Source organism: Protopterus annectens, chromosome 12.part0 (assembly GCF_019279795.1).
Source record: "Protopterus annectens isolate FY-2018-M chromosome 12.part0, PAN1.0, whole genome shotgun sequence".
Lineage (NCBI taxonomy): Eukaryota > Metazoa > Chordata > Ceratodontiformes > Protopteridae > Protopterus > Protopterus annectens.
This window is the reverse complement of record NC_056746.1, coordinates 143,316,994-143,343,821: the sequence shown is the minus strand read 5'-3', so window position 1 is coordinate 143,343,821 and position 26,828 is coordinate 143,316,994. Positions and strand designations below refer to the sequence as shown.

General features: G+C 40.3%; 1 protein-coding gene across 4 annotated transcripts in view; it reads left to right on the top strand.

Annotated features, from left to right (window-relative positions):
* Window positions 1-26,828, top strand: part of NDE1 (nudE neurodevelopment protein 1) — a 653,710-nt gene that overhangs the window by 384,407 nt on the left and 242,475 nt on the right. For all 4 annotated transcript variants that reach the window (XM_044089169.1, XM_044089166.1, XM_044089170.1 and 1 more), the window contains exon 5: window positions 2,898-3,052. In XM_044089169.1, coding sequence (XP_043945104.1) covers window positions 2,898-3,052 — 155 coding nt within the window. The remainder of the gene's footprint in view (window positions 1-2,897; window positions 3,053-26,828) is intronic.

The window sequence follows — 26,828 nt, the reverse complement described above, 5'->3', positions numbered from 1 at the left end:
CTAAACCTGGCTGCATGGCAGATTCATTAGTCAAACAGGCAACACATCTCTCTAAAGCTGTTATGGATGTCATTTTGGAGGCCAGGAGGCCTAGCACCAGGAAAGCTTACTCAGAAAAATGGAAGAGATTCTGCACCTGGAACCAGGCTCAAAACCTTGACCCTCTTGTTCCAAACATTCCTCAGATTTTACAATACTTAACTGAGATGCTGGACAGAGGCCTATCCTTCTCATCAATTAAGATCCACGCCTCTGCCATTTCAGCACATTATAACAAGGATCCTCCATTATTCTCCCATCCCTTGCTAAAACAGTACCTCAGAGGGGCTAAAAACATAAGACTTCCCTGGAGAGCACCAACGCCAACTTGGGACCTCAATTTCATTTTGGAAAAACTAACCCTGCCACCTTTTGAGCCAGCCGATCTAAAATTTTTATCATGGAAAACAGCTCTGCTCCTGGCAGTAACTTCAGCACGAAGAGTCTCAGAGCTACAGGCATTAATGGCAGTGGAACCTTTTATAATTTTTCATCAGGACAGGGTTTCTTTAAGGACAAACCCTACCTTTATGCCAAAGGTGGTATCTAGTGTGGCTCTTAACCAAACCATCCATTTGCCAACTTTTTTTCCAAACCCCCAGAATAAAGGGGAGAAACTTCTGCATTATTTGGACATACACAGGCAGCTACGCTTCTACTTGGACAAAACAAAAGCTTTCAGGAAAACTGAGCAACTGTTTGTAACATATGCTGCAGGATCACAGGGCAAGGCTATCTCAAAGCAGACTATATCCAAATGGATAGGACACTGTATACGTTTACTGCTACACACAGCATGGAAAATCAGTCCCAAATAACATTAGGCCACATTCCACCAGGGCGACAGCCACTTCAGCAGCCTTTCTCAGAGGAGTACCTACCAAGGAAATTTTGGAGGCTGCAACTTGGAGTTCAGTGCACACCTTTACGAAGCATTACCACTTGCCTCTTTACTCTAAATCCAGAGCAGGATTTGCCACTGCAGTTCTGCAGGGCCTCATAGCCAATCCTAACTCTTTCTAGACCAGCCACCCAACCTTAGCTTTGGGATTCTACCCAAGTGTAATGACTGCAGCAGTGTAACATGATGAACATAGCACAGTTTTGTACCTACCATAAATGTAGATGTTCGAGTGTTCACACTGCTGCAGTCCAGGTTACCCTCCCTCCATCCCCTCTGATCTAGCTGGACTTATCTATACCTTTCTATCCTATACAACCTTTGTGGTGTATTTGCTTGTAACTGAAGGTATTGTTATTTTTATATGTATATTTTTTATTAGCAATATGTATTGCCTACCTACTTGGGGGCAGCTGACATCTGGGGCAAGAAAAACTGAAGAAAATGGCGTCAGATACATCTTATATACCCCTGGCGCACTGACGTCAGGGAAGAAGTGACAGCAACTGACGCCGGACCAAGACTTTGGAACTCTGGCCGACTGTGGGACCGCCTGACGGCAGAATAACCCAAGTGTAATGACTGCAGCAGTGTGAACACTCGAACATCTACATTTATGGTAGGTACAAAACTGTACTTTCGTTAAGTAGCTTCTTCAGCACTTGTGTGTGTGTGTGTGTGTGTGTGTGTGTGTGTGTGTGTGTGTGTGTGTGTGGGGGCAAAATAGTTGGAGCCAGTGGCACTAGTTAGTTTTGGATGGCTTTTTTTCTGGCGTCTCCACTGTAGCAGAGTCTAATTTGTGGAGTCTTCTACTATAAGTAACATGAGTGATATTTTGGGGAAGTAACCTTTGGTTCATATGTTAAAAATACATAACTTGTCATTGAGCTGTCAGACGTGCTTTCACAGAATTTGAAATTCACAGCATGGTCCGAGAACTTTTGGTTTAACATTTGTCTTGGATTTGGCAGAGAAAATTTTGTTGTGTTAATTTTTGATGTTTGGTTAGTGATTCAAAGCTGGCTTTTGGTAATTAATGACACCTTAAGGAGGTTTGTACTGTTGTTGGATCCTGACTGGATTGGCAGAGAAGTGCATAACTTAATTAGATTTGGAATGCTCTGTATACTACCAGCCCCCATCCACGCCTGCCTTATTGGTAAAGAGTTAAGAGCACGTTCTGAAGATGTTGCTTTACAGTTCTGAGGAGGGTTGGTTGTTGCTTGAGGGATGAAGCCACCGTGGCCCCTACTCTCCGCTGATCAAATTGAAAAAAAGAAAATGTTACCACTGTGTAAACATTTTCTAAAACTGAAACCTAAAACTCTGAGAAGGCCCTTTTTGTCTTATTTTTGAAGTAAAGTTGCCTAGTCCCCTCCAAAGCATCAGACCTTGACACTACATGTATGGACTGCTCTTATTCTCTGTAAATGCCTTTACTTAGCCAACCATGTACAAGTATTCTAGTCAGACTTTTGCCATTTTACGTAGAATTTTTTTTTTTTTTTTTTTTTTATATGCTGCTGCTGTTTTTTTTTTTTCCCAAGATGTGATGTATCTTTATATTGTATTTAGAACTCAACTATCTTCCTTTTTTTTGCATTAACAATGTTCATATGTCTGTTATGTACTTGGAGCTTTTCTCCCCGGGCCTCCGCTGAAAATGGACATGTATCCAGTCGGACTCTCCCGGTTAACAAATGTAAAATAAAATAAATAAAATTTAGAACTCCTGATTATGCTGTCATATTTATACTTCAAATATTTTGTCACGTGCTGCACGTATAGGAATTTGTATTGTTATTGACAATTAAAGTTCTTAAATTTGAGAGATTTTTCTTATCGAGGAAGGTGTCCAATTTGAAAAATGCAGAACTGCATGCTAACAGACATCAACTGCAGTAATGGGCTTCACACTGTTTGTAGTAACATTTTATTTGTCTATCTTGTTTCAAAGGCTTTGGAGTCCAAACTTGCTACTTGTCGAAATTTTGTTTATGAACAGAGTCCAACAAGAATAAACTCTTCTCCCAGTACACGTGCAGGTAGTGTGACTGTGGACAGCAATGAAAACAGACTGCACAACATAAAAATCCCTTCTTGTGATAAAGGGTTTGTATTACTTTGTTTCTGTATTTGTGAAGAATAAGACACATTACTTTAAAAGTGTTGGTGTATAGTTTTTTTTTACTTTGAAGTTTTGGTCCTTTTACCTTAATTGGAAAATGTTCTTGGCCTTTATGCACATTTATTTCTCTGTCTGTAGTTGGTTGGCAGTAATTTTATATTTTCTGAGTTTTGTTAAGATTGAAATGCATGTTAGAATTGATACATGGGACAGTTATAGAATTTAGATGAAGAACTTGCCGAGCAGCACCGATGTAAAAACTCTTTAATAAGCAAAAAATTAAATACAGAAGCTGAATAAAGAGAGTAAAAATGAAAATGAACGCTTTCACACCTACTCTGGGTGCTTCATCAGATCTAATAAAATGTCAGTAAAAACATTTAAATACCATAACAATATCTCCTCAGACCCTGTGACTTTAGAGCAGGTCTTAATGGTATCTGCTCGTTCAGTCCTCTACCCCTTGTTGCTTGTAGTAACTTTATTTTTATTTATTTTTATTTTATTTTATTTATTTATTTTATTTAACATTTGTTGACCGGGAATATCCGACTAGGTTCCACAGATCCTGTTTTCAGCGGAGGCCCGGGGAGCAATGCTCCAGAAGCATGTCTTTAGAATGTGGGAGGAAACCGGAGTACCCGGAGGAAACCCACGCGAACGCAGGGAGAACATGCAAACTCCACACAGAAGGCACCCCAGCCGAGAATCGAACCAGAGAACCTCTTGCTGTGAGGCGACAGCATTAACCGCTGCACCACTGCGCCGCCCTATATTTATTATCCTTTTAGGCACTCAGTACAAGTCCTTGTATCACCTTCTCTTACATTAGCGTAATACAACTCAAGAACCAGAAACTTAAACGTGTATTTCCTGCATTAACAACGTGTTTAATATTATAAAGATGTTCCATAACCCTATCTCTACGATAACAGTCTTTCCAACATAGTAACAAGATGCTTTGTTATAAGCCTTTGTACATAGATACAGGAAATAGGAATAAAATATATGACAGGGTAGGTACTTTCCCATGTAGGGGATGTAATGTTTCTTTATATATTAAAAAAGAGAATTATTTTGTACACCCCAACACTGGACGCATGTTTGAGTTTAATTTGTATGCTGACTGCAGTACTTAGGATGTTGTCTATTTAGCAGTCTGAGACATGTCAATGTTACTATGTTAGGAAGACTAACCATTGTCTTGGAGATCAGATTAGACACCATTCTTTATTATATTTGTAGAGGTGATACAGTAAACTCTCAGTTGACCAGAACTCAAGCAACTGGCAAGAAAATATCAAAGAAATACAGTACAATTTTCATGTTGCACTTTATTTTTCCCTGCAGAAACGTATCTTACATTTTTTTTAGAGTTTGAGTTTTAAAAAGGAAGATGGGAATAAATTGCCTGTCTCACCCCAACCTGAGATCAAGTCAAACCAAACAAATAGTATAGGGTACAATATTAGTTAGGCCTGTTTATAATAGCAACTCTCAAGAAACCAGAAACTACAGTTATCTGGCATCTTACCAGTCCCCATGGGTGCCGGTTAACTGAGAGTTTACTGTATTCAGAATGTGTTAGGTAAACATGCTAATGTAGGAAATGCATGTGTTTAAGTTTCTGGTTCTTGAGTTGTATTATGCCAATGTAAGAGGAGGTGATATTGAGGACTCGTACAGAGTGCCTAGAGACTAAATGGATAATGTTACTACAAGCAACTAGCGGTAGAGGACTGAATGAAAGTATCTCTTTAAGACCTGCTCTAATGTCACGGGGGTCTGAGGCGATAATTATTATGGTTAAATGCGTTTTTATTGACAATTTTATTAGATCTGATGAAGCACCCGTAGTAGGTGTGAAAGCGCTGATCTTCGTTCTTATTCTTTTTATTCAGTTTCTGTATTTAATTTTTTGTTTATTAGAGTTTTTACACTGGTGCAACTTGGCTGGTTATTTGTTTCAGTGGTTTGTCCTTACTTGACCCAGCTTTCTGCTCCTGATTTGTTCTGTTATAGAATTTATTGAGAAACTAAGGATACCACCAGTTTGGGTATTACTAAACCTATGTTGAACAGTTAAAATTTAAGAAGAGTGGAAGGATAAATGAAGGTGTGTGTGTGTGTGTGTGTGTGTGTGTGTGTGTGTGTGTGTGTGTGTGTGTTTGTGTGTGTTTAAGGTATTGTGAGTGCGCTGAGTTTAAGAACTGAGAGAAGGAAAGTGGGAACAACAGGTATGAAAATCGTGAAATCCTGATTCCAGTGAGCAGTTACATGCTCCCTCATCTGAAACTCCCATGACCTGTAATTCTTTTGTATTATAAGGGATGTGCCCTTCACTAGAATCCCTAGATTTAACATTAAAGATCATCCATGATGCATCTTTGGTTAGATATATCTTAACACTTCACCAGTTGGTACTTTTTGTCCTTTACAGTTCCATATTTAGTGTTATATTTTCCATGCTGATGCATAATGTGATGAAATGCTGCACTACCTGTACATGTGTACTGGTTTACTCATTTTTGTCTTACACAGGTAGGGTCTCTAACCTTGCTGTGGTCAGTAATGTCTTGATCTGATGATGTCATTTTTCATTTTAAATAAAATGAGAAGGGCAAATGTAGCTCAGTCTCCACAGCTAAAGACCATGAATTCAACAGTTCCAAAAGGCACTTTAACAAAAATAAATCACTGTGGTGATCATCGTGTTACACTGCTGCAGTCATCACACTTGAGTTATCTGCCATCAGGCGGTCCCGCACTCTGCCTGAGTTCCAAAGTCTTGGTCTGGCATCAGTTGCAGTCGCTTTGTCCCTGACGTCAGTGCGACAGGGCTATAAGAGAGTCATCCAACGCCATTTTCTTCAGTCTTTCTTGCCGTGCGGTGCCAGAAGCGGAAGCAGTTCGCAAGTGCCGGTCAGCCAACTCCTGAGATTTTCCAATCGAATTTCAGACCGAAGTCTTCTCTAAAGCTAACCCCGTTGGGGAAACTTTTCTTGCCTCAGACTGATGTCAGACAAAGTTAATAATTGCATTTCTTGTGGGAACCAAAACCGAAGCTTGTTGGGGAAATCCAAATGAAGGTCAGAAACTCGAACAAAGTGCTTTGTTCGATACAAACAATGTTTATTCAATACAAGTAATATTAACGCCACAAGTTGTATACGTTTTCGACCCTGATATCCAAAGTTTTCATCAGAAATACATAAATGCAACCAATTCTGGACCTTTTTATACAAATTCAAAATATTAATTATCCAATAAAAAACCTTGTAAAAACTTTATAAAATACGATTTACTAATTAAAAACTGTTGTGTTTTACACATATAACAAAAAGCCACATTAAAACCATTGTAATTCATAACCTGTGTACTGAAATATAATAGGTGTATTTAACAGAGTTCATAAAATGTATATTAAGTGTACTAAATAAATGTATTGAATAGAGAAACTTCAGCAATACAACTAGTGAATTACTATCCAACATTGCCACCTTGTGGCATAAATGTAAAATTTCATAATTTGGCTGCTCTAAGCTTGAGCACAGAGGAAATAGAAATTAAATCATTCAGACCTGGAAATTTTGTGGAATCCAAAACTATTTGCCAAAATAGTTCCCTATACTCAAGTTTAGCCTCCCACATACCACCTCTTATTTCCTTGGGGACAATTTCCAACACAAAAAAAGAAAAGGAAGCCTGAGGACACTTTAAGGTGTGTTTAAATAATGCATTTTTGTTGCATTGTTTCCTAATGTCGTATAAGTGTTCATAAATTCGGTTCTTCAGTTTTCTTTCTGTTTTACCCACGTAAAATGAGCTACAAAATTTACACGTGGCAATGTACACGACCCCTTGGGTGTTACAGTTGGAAAAGTTGTCACTAACTATTTTTCTGTCCCTTGATGGAATAAGGATGTGTGTTTGGTTGGTAATGTGGGCACATTGTGAACATGCTCCACATTTAAAAGTACCTGGCCTACGTAATGAGCCATTGGGTTTCCTAGGTCCATTAAACTCAAAAAAACTGCTTGAAATTTTGGTCCTTTCTATAGGTAAATTTCAAAATTTTGTCCTTAAAAATTTCTAAATCAGAGAGTTCAACAAACTTGTTCCACTCCCTGGTAATAATTTCCTTTATAACTCCTGAATCCCCTGAATAATCAAATATAAAAGCTTCACCAAAATTGTCACCGTTGTGGTTTGGTGGATCTGGATTGATAATATCTTGTGGTTCCTGCCCTAAAATGGGGGCAAACCTACCATTTCTCCCCTGGACCACCACATCAAACATTTCATCCAGCAGACATTGAGGGTATCCGCGTTCCCTAAACATATCTAAAACATTGTTGCTCTGAATAAAAAAATCAGCATCATTAGATGTCATCCTGCTGATCCGTACAAGTTGCCCTTTAACTAGGTTATTTTTCTGAAAGAAAGGATGATCACTTTTGAAGTGGAGATATGAATTCGAAAAAGTATCTTTGCGAAAAATATTGGATGAAAATCCTTGATCAGTTTTGGTAAGGGTAATGTCCAAAAAAGTAAGGACATGCGGATTGTAATTATAGGTAAATTCTAAAAATGTAGTGGTACCTTTTAAGTATTCCAAAAACTCAATAAATTGATCGTATGAGCCCTTCCAAAAAATAACAATATCATCCAAAAATCTTTTGTATAAGCACCAGTGTGGTGCAAAAATACTCTTCAAAGCATATAACTCCTCCCACTTGGATAAAATAATGTTTGCATAGGTGGGAGCACACTTGGCACCCATGGCCACTCCTTTAGTTTGTTTAAAGAACTCACCCTGAAAGAACATAAAATTATTTTTAAGAATGACATCCATGAAAAGTAAACAATTGTTAAAATCATCATTGGAGAACAATTTGCTGTCCCTCATACTCTCCTCTAATCAGAGGAGGCCAATATCGTGGGGAATAGACCCAAAAAGGTCCACTATGTCTAAGGTAATAAACACCAAATCAGGGGAAAATAAATGAGGTTCAACGCACCTAAGAAAGTGCCATGAATCTTTCAGTGTAGTAACACCATGATAAGAAAGTTGTTTCAATTTCTCATCAACGAATTTGGCAAGTGGGGTGGTGGCTGAACCTTCTGAAGAAACAATGACCCATAGACGGGGATTCATCTGATCCTTATGGACCTTAGGAATACCAAAAACCAAAGGTACTCTAGGACGTGGGTTGGTCAAAAATTGAAAAATCTCTTGGGGAAATAGAGCCCTCGAGGAGTAAATCATTGAGCAGTAAGTTGATTTTTGAGTAAGATAAATTTACCTCATTGATGGAAGTGGAAGCTCTGGAGTATTTGTTGGAGTCGTGCAATAAATCCTTAATTTTGGATTCATAACTAATAAAATCCATCAGAACAGTCCCACCCCCTTTATCAGGTTGCATAATCCTGATGTTAGTGTTGTTCCTAAGATCATCAAACACCCTTCTTTCTTGCTGTGTTAAGTTGGAATAAATCTTGTGATGACCAACAGTGTTCCTAATTTCCCTTTCCAACACAGTTTCCAAATTTTTCAACTGGGGGTGTAGTGTCGGATTAAAAACACTTTTTCTCTTTAAGGGATTGTTACCAGAAATATTAGGTTTGGTGTCCTGAAAAATCAGAGCCAAATTCAATTTCATAATAAACAGTTTGAGATCCACTATTAATTTGGGAACACTTGCTTTCCTCAAAGGAATGAATTTGAAACCCTTGGAAAACAGTTCAAAATGTTGTATGGTCAGGGTCAGGTCGGTATAGTTAAAAATATTGTAACCTTTAAATTGAGATGTGCAACCATGCTGTACTATCTCTGTGTTAGTATCAAGCGTAGTATTCTGTTGTTCCCTATACTGAACCCCCAATGTCGTAACATCAACCATTACCTTCTGTTGTTCCATCTGCGGTTGTGATACTGGACAGGATTCTGGTTGCGAATCCTGTCCGACCTCCTTAAAGGGTGTGGGGGGTCTAAAGGAAAACTTTCATGGTCCTGATGAAACAATTCATGTCCATCCTGATCAAATACATGCTTGGGAGGTGCAAAATTAGTCTGGTGCACGTTAGAGTAGGAACCCTCAGTGGGATGAAAGGACTTGGGTGGAGGATATGCTTTACCATCCCTATAGTCCCTTAAATCCCTGTCTAATTTTGCTTGTTTCCGTTTCATATTATTAGAACATCTAGTCTCGATCTCAGAAAATATGTCAAAACACATTTTTTTCTCGGATTCAATGGTAAAAACCAAGTCGTTAATAATATTATTATTAATTTTTCCTATATCATCTAAAATGGAAGTCCTAATTCTTTCATTCTCAGATATAATAGCACGTACAACATCCAAACCACATTTGTCAAAAATTTTTACCAAATTAGAGTGAAACTCCGACCCTGGAAATACATTGTTAGGAAACTTTACAATTCTAAGCCCTTTGGGCACAATCTCCTTATCAAGGCATTCCCTAAGGAATGTGCAGTCACATCCTAAATGTTTGTATTTTTCTAAAAAATAAAATAAATCATCCAAATTCTCCCTGTAGGTCTTAACTACAGGTTCATTCTGTCGTGCAGTTTTAAATGAACCATCAATGGGAAAATTTTTCTCCAAAAATGCTTTAAAGCCATGTTACATGACAGAAGAAAAGTCACCTTGATTATGAAGCAGACGTTTTGCATGCCCACTATTTGGAACTTGCGACCTGTTGTCACGAACAGTTGGTGTTGTCGAGCGTAGTAGACGAGGAAATTCATCCAAATTGTCAAGGTTAGGTGTCCTGTGCCCTTCTGGGCGTTGATTAATGTTTGAAAAAGATAAATCCTGAGTAGGAGGTTGATTCCTGGTTGCTGACGAAATTGGGAATCCTCGTTCCAAATCAGAAACAAGTTGAACAACAGACGTGCAAGCTGGTGTAAGCAATTCTACCAGCTGAGATAACTGTCCAATCACTTTACGTAATTCACCCGTAGTTGAATGTTTGGGTGATTCAAGTTGAGTTTCACCCTCTGGATTCCCCGCCATCACAAAAAACTGAAACCCAATAAACTGATGGATAAAACAAGCCCAAGGAAACTGAAACCAAAACCGAAGCTTGTTAGGGAAATCCAAGTGAAGGTCAGAAACTCGAACAAAGTGCTTTGTTCAATACAAGCAATGTTTATTCAATACAAGTAATATTAACGCCACAAGTCGTATACGTTTTCGACCCTGATATCCAAAGTCTTCATCAGAAATACATAAAAGCAACCAATTCTGGACCTTTTTATACAAATTCAAAATATTAATTATCCAATAAAAAACCTTGTAAAAACTTTATAAAATACGATTTACTAATTAAAAACTGTTGTGTTTTACACATATAACAAAAAGCCATATTAAAACCATTGTAATCCATAACCTGTGTACTGAAATATAATAGGTGTATTTAACAGAGTTCATAAAATGTATATTAAGTGTACTAAATAAATATATTGAATAGAGAAACTTCAGCAATACAACTAGTGAATTACTATCCAACATTGCCACCTTGTGGCATAAATGTAAAATTTCATAATTTGGCTGCTCTAAGCTTGAGCACAGGGGAAATAGAAATTAAATTATTCAGACCTGGAAATTTTGTGGAATCCAAAACTATTTGCCAAAATAGTTCCCTATACTCAAGTTTAGCTTCCCACATACCACCTCTTATTTCCTTGGGGACAATTTCCAACACAATATGTATTTCTGATGAAGACTTTGGCTATCAGGGTCGAAAACGTATACGACTTGTGGCGTTAATATTACTTGTATTGAATAAACATTGCTTGTATTGAACAAAGCACTTTGTTCGAGTTTCTGACCTTCATTTGGATTTCCCCAACAAGCTTAGGTTTTGGTTTCAGTTTCCTTGGGCTTGTTTTATCCATCAGTTTATTGGGTTTCAATTTCTTGTGGGAAGCAAATACCCCCCAAGGATTTTCATTCTTATTGTATTCCTTGCCTAGGCCCAGCCCACGATGTTACTGGTTGTCTGTTTTGTGCTAGGTTTAACAAACGTACTATTAAACGTTGGGCAGAATTCGCCTGACATTATTTTGGTAGAAAGTTTAATTATAGCATGCTGTCGGAGCAACCGACGACCGGGATGCATAAAAAACGCAAAGATAAAGACAGGCAGCCGAGGACCAAACCAGATACTGAGGCGTCTGCTAGGCCAGTCGCCGGTTCTCCGGTTTTCAGCGAGATGCCTACGCAGCCCCTGACGACCGCAGGTTTGGAACTACAGGCTGTCTCCCAGACTGAGATTGCTGGGCCTCAGGAGCCTTTACCCTTAGGCCCTGCGGACGCCATTCCTGAAGGGGAATCCGATGTTGTCGACAGGCCTTCAGTTGCTGAGGGTGTCTTTAGACCGACTACTCTTACTATTAAGTCCTATGCCAAGTTAAAAACTCCGTTAAAAGTAAGCAAGCCTGTTCAGCAGACCCCTGTACAGGGCCCTATGCCTAAGAAACAGATGCTTAAGATGGCTGAAGAGTTAATTACCCTTATCAGGGGCTCCCATCCCCCTCCAGACAAAAGGCCCAGACAGGAGGAGGACTACCCTTCTTCGGACCAGGTTTCCATTTCCTCAGCTTCCTCTGAGGAACAGGATTACTCTTTACCACCTTACAAAGATTCTGATGCTGAAGAAGTCTATACCCTCAGCACCCCCCAGAAGACTACTCTTTTGGGGAAACTTTGCACACCATGAGGGAACATTTCCACTGGGAAGGCCAGGATTACTCTGATTCAAAGAAAAGACTCAGTGAGTTCCTTCTGCCTCAGCACAGACCCCCTTGCAATCCCTCCTGTTTTAGACATTTTGGATGATGTTTATTCAGAATCTAGCCTTAACCCAGACTCTTTACCTCCTGCACCAGCCAAACCAGACAGATATTAGAGTCCCTGACTCACACAAATTTTTTATATAAAAGCCCTGTTGCAGACCCAGAAACCATTTCCTAGGGTCCCAAAGGGGTTAAGGCCTCTATTGCTAAAAATCCAGTACCTTCTGAAAGAGATTCAAGAGCACTAGACAGATGGGGGAAGAAAGTGTATACTTCTGCCACTTTAGCTATGAGGGCTTTGAATTGTCAGTTTCACATGCTGAAATACCAGCAATATTTGATGTCTCAATTAAAACAGAAAATGCTCATTCATTCAGAACAACCAGACTTTAAGGAAATGTAGGATTTGTTGCATGCATCAGAACAAGTGGGAAAGCATACTTTGCAATGTGGTTTTGATTCATTGGAAGCTTCTTGTAGAGCAGCTGTCACAGGGTCTGTTATACGTAGACATGCTTGGTTAAAAGAGCAAACTTTACCTGAACATGTTAAAGCTAAGTTATTGGATGCGCCTTTATAGAAGGATGTTTTATTTGGTGTTAAAGCAGAGGAAGTTTTAAAGAAAATGGAGGAAAAGGCTAAATCTATGCAGACAGTCAAAGATTTTTTTACAGGTACAACCCCCTCATTTCAGCAGAAATTGGCCAACTAAGAACTGGTCCTTTCCTGCTTCAAACAGACCACAGAGGGGCAAATACAGACGCCCAAGGGGCAGAGGTCAGCCAAGGCTCCTACAAGCCTAGACAATGGCCTGCTACAACTCGGAGGAGGAGAAGATAGATCTAAAACTTTCAGAAAACAATCACAATTACTTGCCTCTCCGTCTGACAAGCAAAACTGCTCTGGCAGCCCCATTGGGAGGAAGACTGACACTTTTTTTTCAAAAAATTGGCACAAAAGACAAATGGGTTCTAAATATTGTATCTCATGGTTACAGATTCCACTTTCATACTTTACCAAGGATAAGAGGAATGCCAAATCTGCCACCAAATCAATGGGCAGAGGCCCAAAGACAAATTGCAGCCCTCATGGACATGAGAGCCATTCAAGAGGTACCTACACAGGAGCAAGGACAAGGATTTTACTCAAGACTATTTCTGGTTCCACGAAAGGACAAAGCCTGGAGACCCATTCTAGACCTTTCAATTCTGAACACATTTCTGGAGGTCCTCAAATTCAAAATGCTCACACTTCAGCAGCTTCTTCCCATGCTGGGCAAGAAGGCTTGGCTAGTAACAAGGAGGCATACCTGCATATCCCAATCAGACAAAATTGCAGAAGATACCTCCGATTTATTTCAGGTACAGTGCATTACCAGTTCTCTGCACTGTCCTTTGGCTTATCTACTGCGCACAGAGTATTCATGAAATGCCTGGCACCAGTAATTGCATACTGCAGACAAAGAGGAATTCACATATATCCATATCTGGACGACTGCCTTATTCAAGCAGAAAGCAAGGACATTCTTTTAAAGCATCTGGCGTTTGTAAGAAAACTTCTAAGTTGCCTGGGGTACACAGTAAACTAAAAGAAATCAAAACTAGTGCCCTCACAAGAGAGAATATTCATGGGTGGCAGCTTAAATACAACGTCCCAGATGGCTTATCTCACATCAGACAAACAAAGACAACTGACTCAATATTTCAATATGATGGCAGCATTAACCCAACTCCCTGCAAGGAGAATCCTGCAGGCCTTGGGGGTTCATGGCATCCTGCATACTACTAATTCCATATGCCAAACTGCATATGAGGAAATTACAATGGTACCTGAAAGGTGTATGGACTCAACACCGCCACAGCTTGGAAACAATACTACCACTCATTCCCTGCCTTCAAAAGGAGTATCTATGGTGGGCTCAAGCCTGTCACCTCAACAAGAGTCTGCCTTTTGCCTTACCTACAGCAAGGCAGACTATAACAACAGACTCTGATTACGCCTGGGGAGCACACATGGCAGGTCAGTGCATTCAGGGCAAATGGTCTGCAGAGCAAATGCATCTTCACATCAATCAAAAGGAGATGCTAGCTGTGCAAAATGCCCTAACAGCTTTCAAGGACCTCTTGCATCCAGGACAACTTCTAATAAAGACGGACAACACCACAGTAATGTGGTACATAAACAAGGGGGAACACATTCCTACCCTTTATGCAGACAAGCAATGACCTTGTGGAACACAGCACTGACTTACCAAGTTCAGCTACAAGCACAATTCCTGCCAGGAAAGAAAAACACATTGGCAGACGAGCTAAGCAGAAATATCATGGATCCTCACGAGTGGAAACTAGATCCACAAGTATTCACAATGATAACTCGGAAATGGGGAAGCCCAGACATAGATCTATTTGCCTCCCCCCAAAACTACCAACTATGAAAATTTTGCACAAGGACATACCACACACTAGCTTGGAAAGTGGACACCCTGTCATTCAGTTGGAAAACATTAACAGTGTATGCCTTCCCTCCACTACCTCTACTGGCAAAGGTGCTACTGAAAGCCAGATCAGAGAGGCCACAGATGATCCTCATTGCTCCAGACTGGCCACGCCAACACTGGTACCCAATATTAAGTAACATGGCGCAAGGTCCTCCATGGATATTACCTCAATTTCCACACCTACTGACTCAGCAAAACAATCAGATTCTTCACAGTCAGCTCAAGACTTTAAATCTGGCTGCATGGCAGATAACCTAAATAATCAGTCAACACTTCTCTCTAAGGATGCCATGGATGTCATTTTGGAGGCCAGGAGGCCCAGCACCAGGAAAACCTACTCAGATAAATGGAAAAGATTCTGTGCGTGGAACCAGGCTAAAGGCCAAAATCCTCTAATCCCAAATATTCCTCAGATGCTGCAATATTTAACTGAGATGCTGCACAAAGGCCTTTCTTTCTCTTCCATTAAGATCCATGCTTCAGCCATTTCAGCTCATAACCACACGGATCCTCCCATTTTCTCACATCCATTACTAAGACAGTACATCAGAGAGGCTAAGAATATAAGACCGCCCCGAAGACCTCCAACTCCAACTTGGACCTCAACTTCATTTTGGAAAAATTAACACTGCCACCTTTCCAACCTGCTTTTTCAGCCGATTTACAATTCTTGTCCTGGAAAATTGCCTGGTGCTGGCAATTACCTCAGCACGAAGGGTCTCAGAGCTACAGGCCCTAATGGCAGTGGAGCCCTTCCATCATTTTTCATCAAGACAGAGTTTCCTTATGAACTAACCCTTCCTTTATGCCAAAGGTAGTATCCAGTGTGGCTCTAAACCAGACCATTCATTTACCCACTTTTTATCCGAACCCCCCAGAATAAAGGGGAAAGGCTCCCTCATTCTTTGGACATTCATAGGCAATTATGTTTCTACTTGGATAAGACAAAGACTTTCAGAAAATCTGACCAACTCTTTGTATCCTATACTGCAGGTTCACAAGGAAAGGCTCTTTCAAAACAGACCATTTCAAAATGGATAGGACATTGTATCCATTTCTGCTATACACACACACCATGGGAAACATGTACCTGGTAACATTAGGCCCCACTCCATCAGGGCTACAGCAACCTCAGCAGCCTTTCTCAGAGGGGTACCAACCAAGGATATTTTGAACGCTGCAACTTGGAGTTCAGTGCACACCTTTACCAAGCACTACCACTTACCTTTATACTCAAAAACCAGAGCTGGCTTTGCCACTGCAGTTCTGCAGGGCATACTAGCTGCTCCTAACCCTGTTTAGTACCAGCTACCCAGCCTTAGCTTTGGGATTCAACCCAAGTGTGATGACTGCAGCAGTGTAACAGGATGAACATAGTACAGTTTTGTACCTACCATAAATGTAGATGTTCGAGTGTTCACACTGCTGCAGTCCAGGTTACCCTCCCACCATCCCCTCTTCATACCTGGGTTTTATCTCTATTTGTATACAATCAGTGTGATGTATGTCTATATGGTGTATTTGCTTACAGCTCTTACTATTGTTTTCCTACTTATGTATGTTTGCATAGGATTATGTATTGCCTTCCTATTTGGGGGCACCTGACATCTGGGGCAAGAAAAACTGAAGAAAATGGTGTTGGCTGCATTTTTTATACCCCTGTTGCACTGACGTCAGGGAAGAAGCGACTGCAACCGACGCCGGACCAAGACTTTGAAACTCAGGCCGATTGCAGGACCACTTGACGGCAGATAACCCAAGTGTGATAAAACTGTACTTTAGCGCTTTCATTTAAAACCATGTCAAACTTCATCAGACATTTTAAAAATTGTTGCATCACATCCTTTTGTACTACCACTTCATTTTTCATTGGACCCTCAGTATGATTAGCATGCATATGTAATAACCTAATAAATATTAAGTAGATGTATTAAATATTGTTAAATATATATTAAAAATAGTAAAATATGTTGGATTTACTCGTATATCCCTAAAAGTGCTATAAATATATCAAATAATAAATGACTGTAAATGAAAAGTTAAAATATCGTTATAAATATGTAATCTAAATACATTATAAATTCATGTAAAAATCATAAAATTACCTAGACAATGCATAGGAAGTACATACATTAGAAAAATAAGACAACTTCATAAGGAATTGCACCTTAATTAATTTTTTCTTTCTTTGCAGGGCCTTCAGTTTTAAAACTGTTGCTATAGAGCTACGAACATTGATTCCAGGCCAATTATTTGCCTGTACTCTGATTTGCCATTTTAATTCTTTTATCTCTAACTGCACCTCCCCATGGTTGTTTCTCTTCAACATTCACATGGTCAATGGCCTAATAAGAAAAATGGTGGCCATTACATTCACAAATGTGCTTTGCTAAAGCATTATTTGAATTATTTTTCCTTATAGCATACTCATGTTCATATATTCTTTGGGCAAGGCATCTCAGTTTTTCCAATACAAAATACTGGACACGAGTTGCACACAGCTAAATACACAACTGCCTTAGAATTGCAGTTGTATTTGCCTTTCAAAGAATATCTTATATTTATTAGATAAAAATTGTCACCATTGTTTACTTTAGGGCACCAATTACATGCCCCACACCTTGTCATACCGAAATTCTATTGGGCAGGCATATAGGTGGCTTGTTTAAAAATATCCTTAAAACTCTTGCCTTTCAGGGACACAATTTTTGGTTTCTCATTCATGTGGTTCCTTATATAGAGGTCTTCTGTTAAAATAGACCAATTTTTTTACAAATACATCTTTGATTAACTTATGATGCTGAGTAAACGTGATAACTAGGGCTTTGGTAAAGTCAGACTTTGTATGTGTTCCACAATTTTGCTCATACTGCACAACAGGCACATCACTGTAAATTGGACTGATGATGTCATGGGTGATCTTGGATTGATCCAAGATAGGTTTATAATGAGCATTCAGTCTTTTACTGGTTATTTCCTGAGTCAGTGCATCTACAAATTTACTAGGATATTCCCTATTAAGAAACATAGTATGCAGAGTCAGACATTCATCCAAAAATTCATCATATTTCATTACCATCCGGGCCGCCCTAACAAGTTGTCCTTTGACAATAGATCTTTTTTGGTGCTCCGGATGTGAACTACTATAATGTACGAAACAATTGGAATAGGTTGCTTTCCTATGGATGACAGCTGTGTACATCTCATTAACCCTGTCTTTTTCTAGGTGAACATCCAAATAATTTATATAATCAGCATTGATATCCCAAGTGATCCGCAAAAACTCAGTAGTGTTGTTTATATATACAAGAAATTAATTTATTAACTCCTATGCCCCTGTCTATATAATACTGATGTCATCTCGAAGTCTATGGTAAGACCTTAAGCATGTCTTCAACTTGGAATTCAATATAAAATTGCTTTCCCAATAGGCCATCACCATGTTTGCATAGGCTCCCCGACAAGGTGACCCCATGGCGGTGCCTTTTTACTGCAGGAAATAACTTCTTGTTGAAAGTAACAAAGTTATTGCTTAACACCATTTCTATTAGTTCCATAATAAGGTTAGTTGTCTCATGTCCAACTTTATGATGGATAAGCATCTCATTAACCCATTCTAAACCTATGGTCTGTGGAATTACTGTATAAAGATCACATACATCTTTTGTTACCAAAATGTCATTATGGTCAAATTGAATGTCATTCATATGTTGTAAAAATGACCATGAATCTTTATATATTTTTGATTCTTTTCCTAAGATGTTCTTGAGCTCATAATCTATATATTTCACACATGCAGAAGTAATGGAATCCCTTCCATCCACTAATGGGTGCATGGGGGATCAAATATACTTTCGTGGATTTTAGGGGTTCCAAAAAAGACAGGAATTCTTGGGGTAGTTACATTCAAATAGTTATACAAGTCCAAGTTAATCCTTTTTCCCAAAAAAATATAATTTAATTGTTCGTACATGTTTCTATAAACCCCATTACCTAATTAAGAGAAACTTCAACATAAGGATCTGTTTAAAATATTGCTCAATTTCATTATAAGTATGTTTGCTCATAACTGCTCCTCCCCCCTTGTCGGGTTTCATAATCCTTACATCTTCACTTTTTAATGTTTTTACAATATTTTGTTCTCTTTCATTCAAGTTTGATGTAAAATGTGCCCTCTTATGTAGTCTATTTATGCACTTCAACTCAGTTTCACACATTTTTTCATATGTGATTAATCTAGAGTGCAAGGGGGGATTGTATATACTACAAATACTAAATTTACTTCTGTCATTGTCTGTTTTGATATAATAAACTGAAATTCAATTTCTTTAAAAATACTTTCAAATCAGTCATGGTATTGGTGAAATCAATGGGACTTGTTGGTACAAATGTGCCTTTAGATAATACATCAGCCACATGCTTATCTATCTGTATATTTGACAAGTTCGACACTTTAAAATCTCCTTTTGAATTATTTGCAATCACATTAGTATTCACATTTACATTAGTATTATCACAGTGCTGTTGGTTCATGCATACTTGAGAAGATTGTGCATAATTGATGGAATGGGGGGTCCAGCCTATCACCAAAGTCATTATTTAAGTTCTTCAGTGTTTGTTTTTTGGCTTGGCCACTTGACACCCCGCTGACTGATTGTACATATTTTAGGGGTTATTTTTATTTCGTAGTCATTCCGACCTCCTTAACTCAGGAAACTCCTGGTTATACGGTCAGTCATGTTCTAGCTCACCATCTCTTGTGTTATTTGCATCATTGTTACTGTTACCAGCATTGTGGTAAAATCTGTTTTTCCTATGCCCCCCCCCCCCCCTGGTGGTTTTGGGTAGGCAATACCATTAGCATACTGGTTTAAGTCCCTTCCAAGCTTCTCCAGCTTACCAGTTTTTAGTTTTAACAATTGCTGAGTAATACTGTTGTATAACCTTAGGATTTTATATTTAGTGTTTTTGTAGGATGAATCATCCCTAATGTCTTTGTCCAGAACAGTCAGTTCATTAATCAGGACATCTGTGTCAAGTTGGTTGTATGTAATAATAATGTCAAGTAACTGTCCCACGTTTCGCAAACAATTTGAGCAAATCCGTATGCAAAGGAGAGTTATTAATTAGACCAGTAGGGTAGTGCCAGAATCACAAACCCTTTGGAATAATGTTAAGCCTGTTACACTTTCTCAAATACGCATGCTCTAATTGAAGCTTTCTGAATTTGACTAACTTGCTATCAAATGCATTGAGCTTATTATCAATTAAATCAGTGCCTTGAGGTTGTCCAGTTGAGAAAGCGAATGCTGACCCCAGCCATTCTCTTAGTGCTAGTAATTCCCTTCTTGTTCTACCATTATTGGCTTTCCTGTGTTCTCTATTCAGTGCGCATCCTCCTGTATGTGCACTCACTTCCTGCTGCTCTGTATACAAATGGCGTACACCTCCAGGTTCATAATTGTGAAAACCAGAGCTGTTATTGCCAAAACAAAGTGGCGTTAAATTAAAAATCCATAGTATCTCTGTGCACATTGAGTGTACAATTAGATGTGGCTTGCCCAGGAGACTTAATCTGTTCATATAGTCCATCCACACGCTGTGTTAGCTGCTTAATTAAAGCAGTTAGCTTTCCAATAGACCCTATGGTCCCATTTTCGTCCTCATTGAGCTGTATAGGAGAACCAAGTACATTGCCTGAAGCCATACCAGTGAACTAACGAAAAACCAGCACAAACTAAATAAAATAAGGGCAAATGTAGCTCAGTCTCCACAGCTAAAGACCACAAATCCAACAGTTCCAAAAGACATGTTTGGCTTTTCCCGGTTAGGGGTCGCCACAGCGGAACTCCGGTCGACCGCGGGGAGGACATGCAGACTCCACACAGAAGGCACTCCAGCCGAGAATCGAACAGGAGAACCCCTTGCTGTGAGGTAACAATGCTACCACTGTACCACCGCGGATACTAGATGTTCATCGTGTTTCACTGTTGCAGTCATCACTGTAGGGTTCTCCCTGCCGGCAGGCAGTCCTCGGTCGGCCAGAATCCCAAAGTCTGGGTCCGGCATCAGCTGTTCAGCTACGCTCTCTGACTTCAGGGAGGCAGGAGTACAAAGCTGCCAGCCGACGCCATTTTCTCCAGTCTTTCTTGCCGTGCGGTGAAAGCAGTTCGCAAGTGCCAGTCGGCTGACACCTGATAATCTTTACCGAACTTCAGTCCGAAGACTGACTGACTTCTACTCAAAGCTAAGTACCCTGTTGGGGAAACTTTTTTCTTGCTCCAGTCCGATGTCAGAAAAAGTTAATAATTGTATTTCTTGTGGGAAGCAAATACCTCATAAGGATTTCCATTCTTACTGCATTCCTTGTTTAGGCCCTGACCACGACGTAGCTAGTTGTCGGTTTTGCGCTAGATTTAACCAACATACGATAAAAAGAAGGTATGACTTTGCCTTTCTCTACTTTGGAAGACGATTTAATTACAAAATGTCGTCAGACACGGTTCTGACTACCGGAGTTCACAAACGACGTAAGGACAAAGACAGGCCTCCGAGGTCCAAATCAGACGACACTTTTCAAACAGAGCCAGCTTCAGGTTTGACTGTCGTCAGTGAGGCACTTTCGCAGCCTGTGTCGGTCATTTCCGAACCGATTGCCGAAATGGACTCCCATGAGGAGCCAGCTAGGCCTTTGAGTACTTCAGCTGCAGGACCTTCGGACAATGTTCCCTCGGATGGGTCTGGAGCCGCTGTGCAGGTACCGGCTTCCGAGGGGGTTTTCAGGCCATCACAGCTTTTAATAAAGGCAAAGACTCCTTCCAAAGCTAAGGCTCCAAATCTCAGAAACAGTTACTCAAAATGGCAGAGGACTTAATTACCATGATTAGGGGTTCACAACCCCCTCCAGACAAAAGACCAAGGCAGGAATTGGACTAAGACTCTTCTGATCAGGCATCTGTTTCTTCTGTGTCTTCCTCCAACCAGGATTACTCTTTTCCTCCTTATGAGGATTCCGATGCTGAGGAATCCATTCCTTCAGCAAGTCCCCCTGAGGATTTTTCATTTGGGGAAACTTTACATGAAATGAGGGAACATTTCCACTGGGAAGTACAACAGTATTCGGAATCTAAGAGAAGACTTAGGGATTTCCTTCTTCCTCAGCATAGACCCCTGGCTATCCCTCCCATTTTAGATATTGTGGATGATGCTTTCTCTGAGGCTAATTTATCTCCTGACTCTTTTCCTCCTGCCCCTGCCAAGCCTGACAGATATTACAGGGTCCCAGACTCGCACCAGTTCCTATTCAAGAACCCTATGGCTGATCCTGAAACCATTTCTCAGGGTCCTAAGGGGGTCAGGGCTGCTTCTGCTAAAAACTCTATTCCTACTGATAAGGATTCCAGAGCTTTTTTTAAAATTGTTACATCACATCCTTTTGTACTGCTACTTCATTTTTCATTGGACCCTCAGTATGATTGGCATGCATATGTAATAACCTAATAAATATTAAGTAGATGTATTAAGTATTGTTAAAAATATATATTAAAAATAGTAAAATATGTTTATTTACTCATATATCCCTAAAAGTGTTATAGATATATCAAATAATAAATATGACTATAAATGGAAAGTTAAAATATCATAAATATGTCATCTAAATACATTATAAATTCATGTAAAAAATCATAAAATCACATAGACAATGCATAGGAAGAGTACATAGATTAGAAAAATAAGACCACTTCATAAGGAATTGCACCTTAATTAATTAATTTTCTTTCTTTGCAGGGCCTTCAGTTTTAAAACTGGTGCAATAGAGCTACATTCATTGATTCCAGGCCAATTATCTGCCTATACTCTGATTTGCCATTTTACTTCTTTTAGCTCTTACTGCGCTCCCCATGGTTGTTTCTCTTCAGCATTCACATGGTCAATGGCCATATAATAAAAATGGTGACTGTTACATTCACAAATGTGCTTTGCTAAAGCATTATTTGGATTATTTTTCTTTATAGCATACTCCTGTTCATATATTCTTTGGGCAAGACGTCACAGTTTTTCCAATATAAAATACTGGACACGAGTCCGTGATGCATCTTTGGTTAGATATATCTTAACACTTCACCAGCTGGTACTTTTTGTCCTTTACAGTTCCATATTTAGTGTTATATTTTCCATGCTGATGCATAATGTGATGAAATGCTGTACTACCTGTACATGTGTACTGGTTTACTCATTTTTGCCTTACACAGGTAGGGTCTCTAACCTTGCTGTTGTCAGTAAAGTCTTGATCTGATGTCATTTTTCATTTTATCCTTTATGTATGGATTCGGCCGTTACTACAGCTCGCGCAAACCATAAACTCGAGCTTCCTCGGATGTCGTTTTGCTGGTTTTCCAGGCAGACGCGTTCACCAGAGCTCTCGAGCTAAGTTTGTTTTTGGATATTTTTTCTTTATATTCCTTAGTTTCTTCCCTTTTCTGTGGTTTATTGACCTTTTCACTGTTCCTCTACCCTTGAAGTTGTAATCACGGGCCGTGTTCTGTGCACTCCGGTGCATTCTCTGCTGTCATTGTTGATAGCCCTGTTTCTGCACACTTTGGTGGGTGTACTCCTGTACTATCCTCATTGATGTTTTTCTCTCTTTCTCCGCTGTCATTGTTGATAGCCCTGTTTCTCTACACTTTGGTGTACTCCTTCAGTATCCTCGTTGATATTTTTCTCTTTCTCCGCTGTCATTGTTGATAGCCCTGTTTCTGTACACTTTGGTGTACTCCTTTACAATCCTCGTTGATATTTTTCTCTTTCTCCGCTGTCATTGTTGATGGTCCTGTTTCTGTACACTTTGGTGTACTCCTTCAGTATCCTCGTTGATATTTTTCTCTTTCTCCCTTTTCTTAAAAAGACTGCTTTCCTGTCTAGTTTTTCTTGTTTGAGTGTGTCTTTCTATCTCCTCCTTTTCTGGTGAGTGTGGTGTATGCCTTTTCCAGACATTTATTTTTATTTTTATTATGGCTGAGAAAACTAAGGCTTCTTCTGCCTTCAGAAAATGCCAGAAGTGTGGCCATAAGGTCCCTCTGTCAGATTTGCATCTGTTTTGTGTTTGTTTGGGTCCTGTACATTTACGGGAAGATTGTAGTATTTGCCTTGGCTTTATTCATATGGCTTTTGTTGAAAGAAAAAAAAATTAACATTGAAGGGTTTGATTCTTTCTGCCTTTGGAGAGGCCATATCTGCTCAGGACAAGAATAAAATGGATGTTTCCTCTCCTTCTTCATCATCCTGTTTGGAGAAGGGCAAAAAAGGTTGCAGCTACCAGTGGTTCCTTTGGCACAGACACCTAAGAAGCCTGGATTCTCTGCTCCTAAAAGTTCCTCAGAACTGATGGACTCTGGCTCCAAGACTTTGGTACTGGAAAAATCACTGGCACAGACCACTGTTCCTGTTTCAGAAGCCTTGATACTGAAGGCCTCAGCAAAAGAGCTACTGCTTCCTGGTTCTTAGATGCCAACTACATCAGTGGAGAGTGTGGATATAATGCAGAAGGATGTTTTACCAATAACTTGTTACTCCCCAACTATTGACCTCTTTGTGGGTGAGTTACCCAAAGTTTTCCTTCAAAGGCCTAAATCACCCTCTCTGATGTTAGTCCGTTCTACCAGAAATCTTATAGAAGTCGATGTGCAGAGACTGGTGAATAAAATTTTGTGGGTGAGAGGTTTTACAAAATTCCCTTTGGCTCCAGATCCCATGGGCTCAGGAGCCAAACCTTCATTCACCCCTTTAACTACTACTCCTCTGACCTCCTCTGAAGCATTTATGGCTCAGAGTGCTTCTGCACTGATTGTAATGATTCCAGAGATCTCTGTAGCTTTGGAACCAGTTATTGCCAAGTCCTTCGGCTCTTTCAGATCCAGAGACTACCTGGGGCCGTATCTACTGTGTCGGCTCCAAGGGGAAAGAGTCCACTCCCAATTTTTTCGTAGCTGTTTCTGCGCCTTGGAGCATCAGCACAGTTCATTTCAGCTCCTTCTTCTGTCTCTGGGGCTGTTTCTTTGGAACAAATAGTGACCACGGTACCATGACAGTCTGCATCAGTTCTGGGCTCTCTTCCCTCTTTGGGGGGGCAGCCTTCAAGGCAATGGAGAGGGCCTTGTCTCTTACATTGACTCGGTCGGTCCCTTTCTTCTCGGAGCAGATACCTTCCTCACGTCCAATTATTTGACCTGTCTCTCTACTAGGGCAGTGAGTACAGAAACCTCAGAAATCTGAGATACAGGTTCTGTTATCTTCTGATACCTCTCCAGACTGTGTCCCTGAGGAGGCTTCTCAGAAGAAGGGCAAGAGGAAGCACTTAGATTCCTCACAGGAATCCGTCATGGAAGAAGCTTATTTTGGTGAAGGGGATGGGTCCCCAAGGTCACTCCCTGATGATGTCTCCTTTGAAACAGAGGGGTGACAGGAAGTCCCAGAACACTTTCTTGGAGGAATCAGTTTACCTGCAGGCTTTCGGTTCTCGCTCATCTACCTTTTGGGTGATTCCGCCCACTGACAAACTCATTCAGTTGATTTCTCAGTGGGCATGGAAGGCTCCAGACACAATTGAACCCATCCCCAAGAGACCAGACAAAATTTTATCTGCACCTGAGGTTAAACAATTTTGGGCTAAAGGTTTAGCGGTAGATGCAATGGTTGTAGCAGCCGCCACAAAAAAGGAACTCACTGAAGAGAGTTCATCTATCCATCCACACAGCAGAGTCTGTGGTGATGGATAGATTTGAGAAGCAGATTTACTCCTCCTCAACCTTCACCTTCAAAGGGATATGATCCAGGAGTTGTCTGATACCCTGGTGGGAGCTGTTACTGAGGGAGTTCAAGAAAAAATTGCTTCCTAGTTGGTCACCCTGGAGTCCTATGTCAAACTTGTCTGTGAGGCTCATTGAGTATGCAGCTGAAGGGACCACTAGAGCATTGGGTTCAGGTGTAGCCATAAGGAGACATGCCTGGATGTGCCTGTTATGTGACTTTGTGGAGCCATTTAATTCTTCATTCATCAATGCACATTTTGACGGATTGTCTGTTTGGCCCAAAAGTTAGAGAGACATTATCCAGGTGTGAGAAGGATGGTAAGAACCTTTCTGTTGTGGGCATGTGTTTTTCCACCCCCCCCCTCCAAAGATCATTTTCCAGGAAACCGAGGAATGGTAGAAAGATGTGCTTCAAAAAATCCCAAGGGCCTTTCCAGGACATACGTGGTGCCAGTTCTCCCAGGGGCAGAGGGGAGAAATTACAATGGAAAACTCCATCCGTCTATTTGGCAGATGTGGTCCGCAGAGCCAGGGTTTCAGGGACATCTTCCTGGATTGGCCTTTTCAGCATTCCTGAAAGGAGGCCCAATTGTTTTCCACTGGTGGCAGTTGGGGGACGCTTATCCTTGCACCAAAATGCCTAGCTAAATATAACAGATTATTGGGTGCAACAGATAATTTCCAGAAGTTATACCATACCCCTCCCCCCATATGCAAAAAAAAAAATCCCCCAATGTTCCACCCAATCCAAGGGAACCAGCAGTTCTAGAAATTCAAAAACTGCTAGAGAAGTGAGTCATCCAAGAAGTCCCACCAGACCAGAGGGGATCTGAAATTTATTCAGGATTCTTTTTAGTGCCAAAAAAGATGGACTGGAGACCAGTTTTGGATCTGTGTGTATAACAAATCAGTTCGACAAACAAAATTCTGGATGGTCACGGTACAGTCCATTCTTCTTTTTTTGGAAAAGAACAACTGGATGTGGTCGATAGATCTTCAGGATGCATATTACTACATAAAAATGGACGTGCTCCAGGGAGTTCCTCTGCTTCTGGCTGGGAACCAGCCATTACCAATTCAGGCTGCTGCCCTTTGGTCTCACCACAGCCCCCAGGGTGTTCACCAAATGTGTGGCAAAGGTAGCAGCTCACTTGAGACTGCAAGGATTTAGTTTGTTTCCGTATTTGGGCAACTGGCTCATTACCACTCTCTGACCAGGCATCGATTGATACAGGCAAGGGATTACATTCTGAACACCTGTGATTACTTAGGAATAACTGTAAATAATGAAATATCTCAGCTGTGTCCAACTCATAGTTTAGAGTTTATAGGGGCAGTGCTGAATATGACAACAACCGTAGCATCCCTTCCCCCAGTGATACTTCAAAAAAATCATAACTTGGGTTCAGAAAATAATTCAAAGCAAGAAGGTACCTGCTTGACTAATTTTACAGGCCATAGGTTCTAAGTCAGCGACAATAACTCTAAATGTTATGTGATCCTATCTCGCCTACATTCTGACTGATGGGTTCGGAGCCGATCCCTCGGCTCCGACTCGGCACGCTTATGCCAAAGAGCGAAGTCTCTTATTGGCTGAGCTTACTATATCCCAGGATGCACCACTACCAGTCC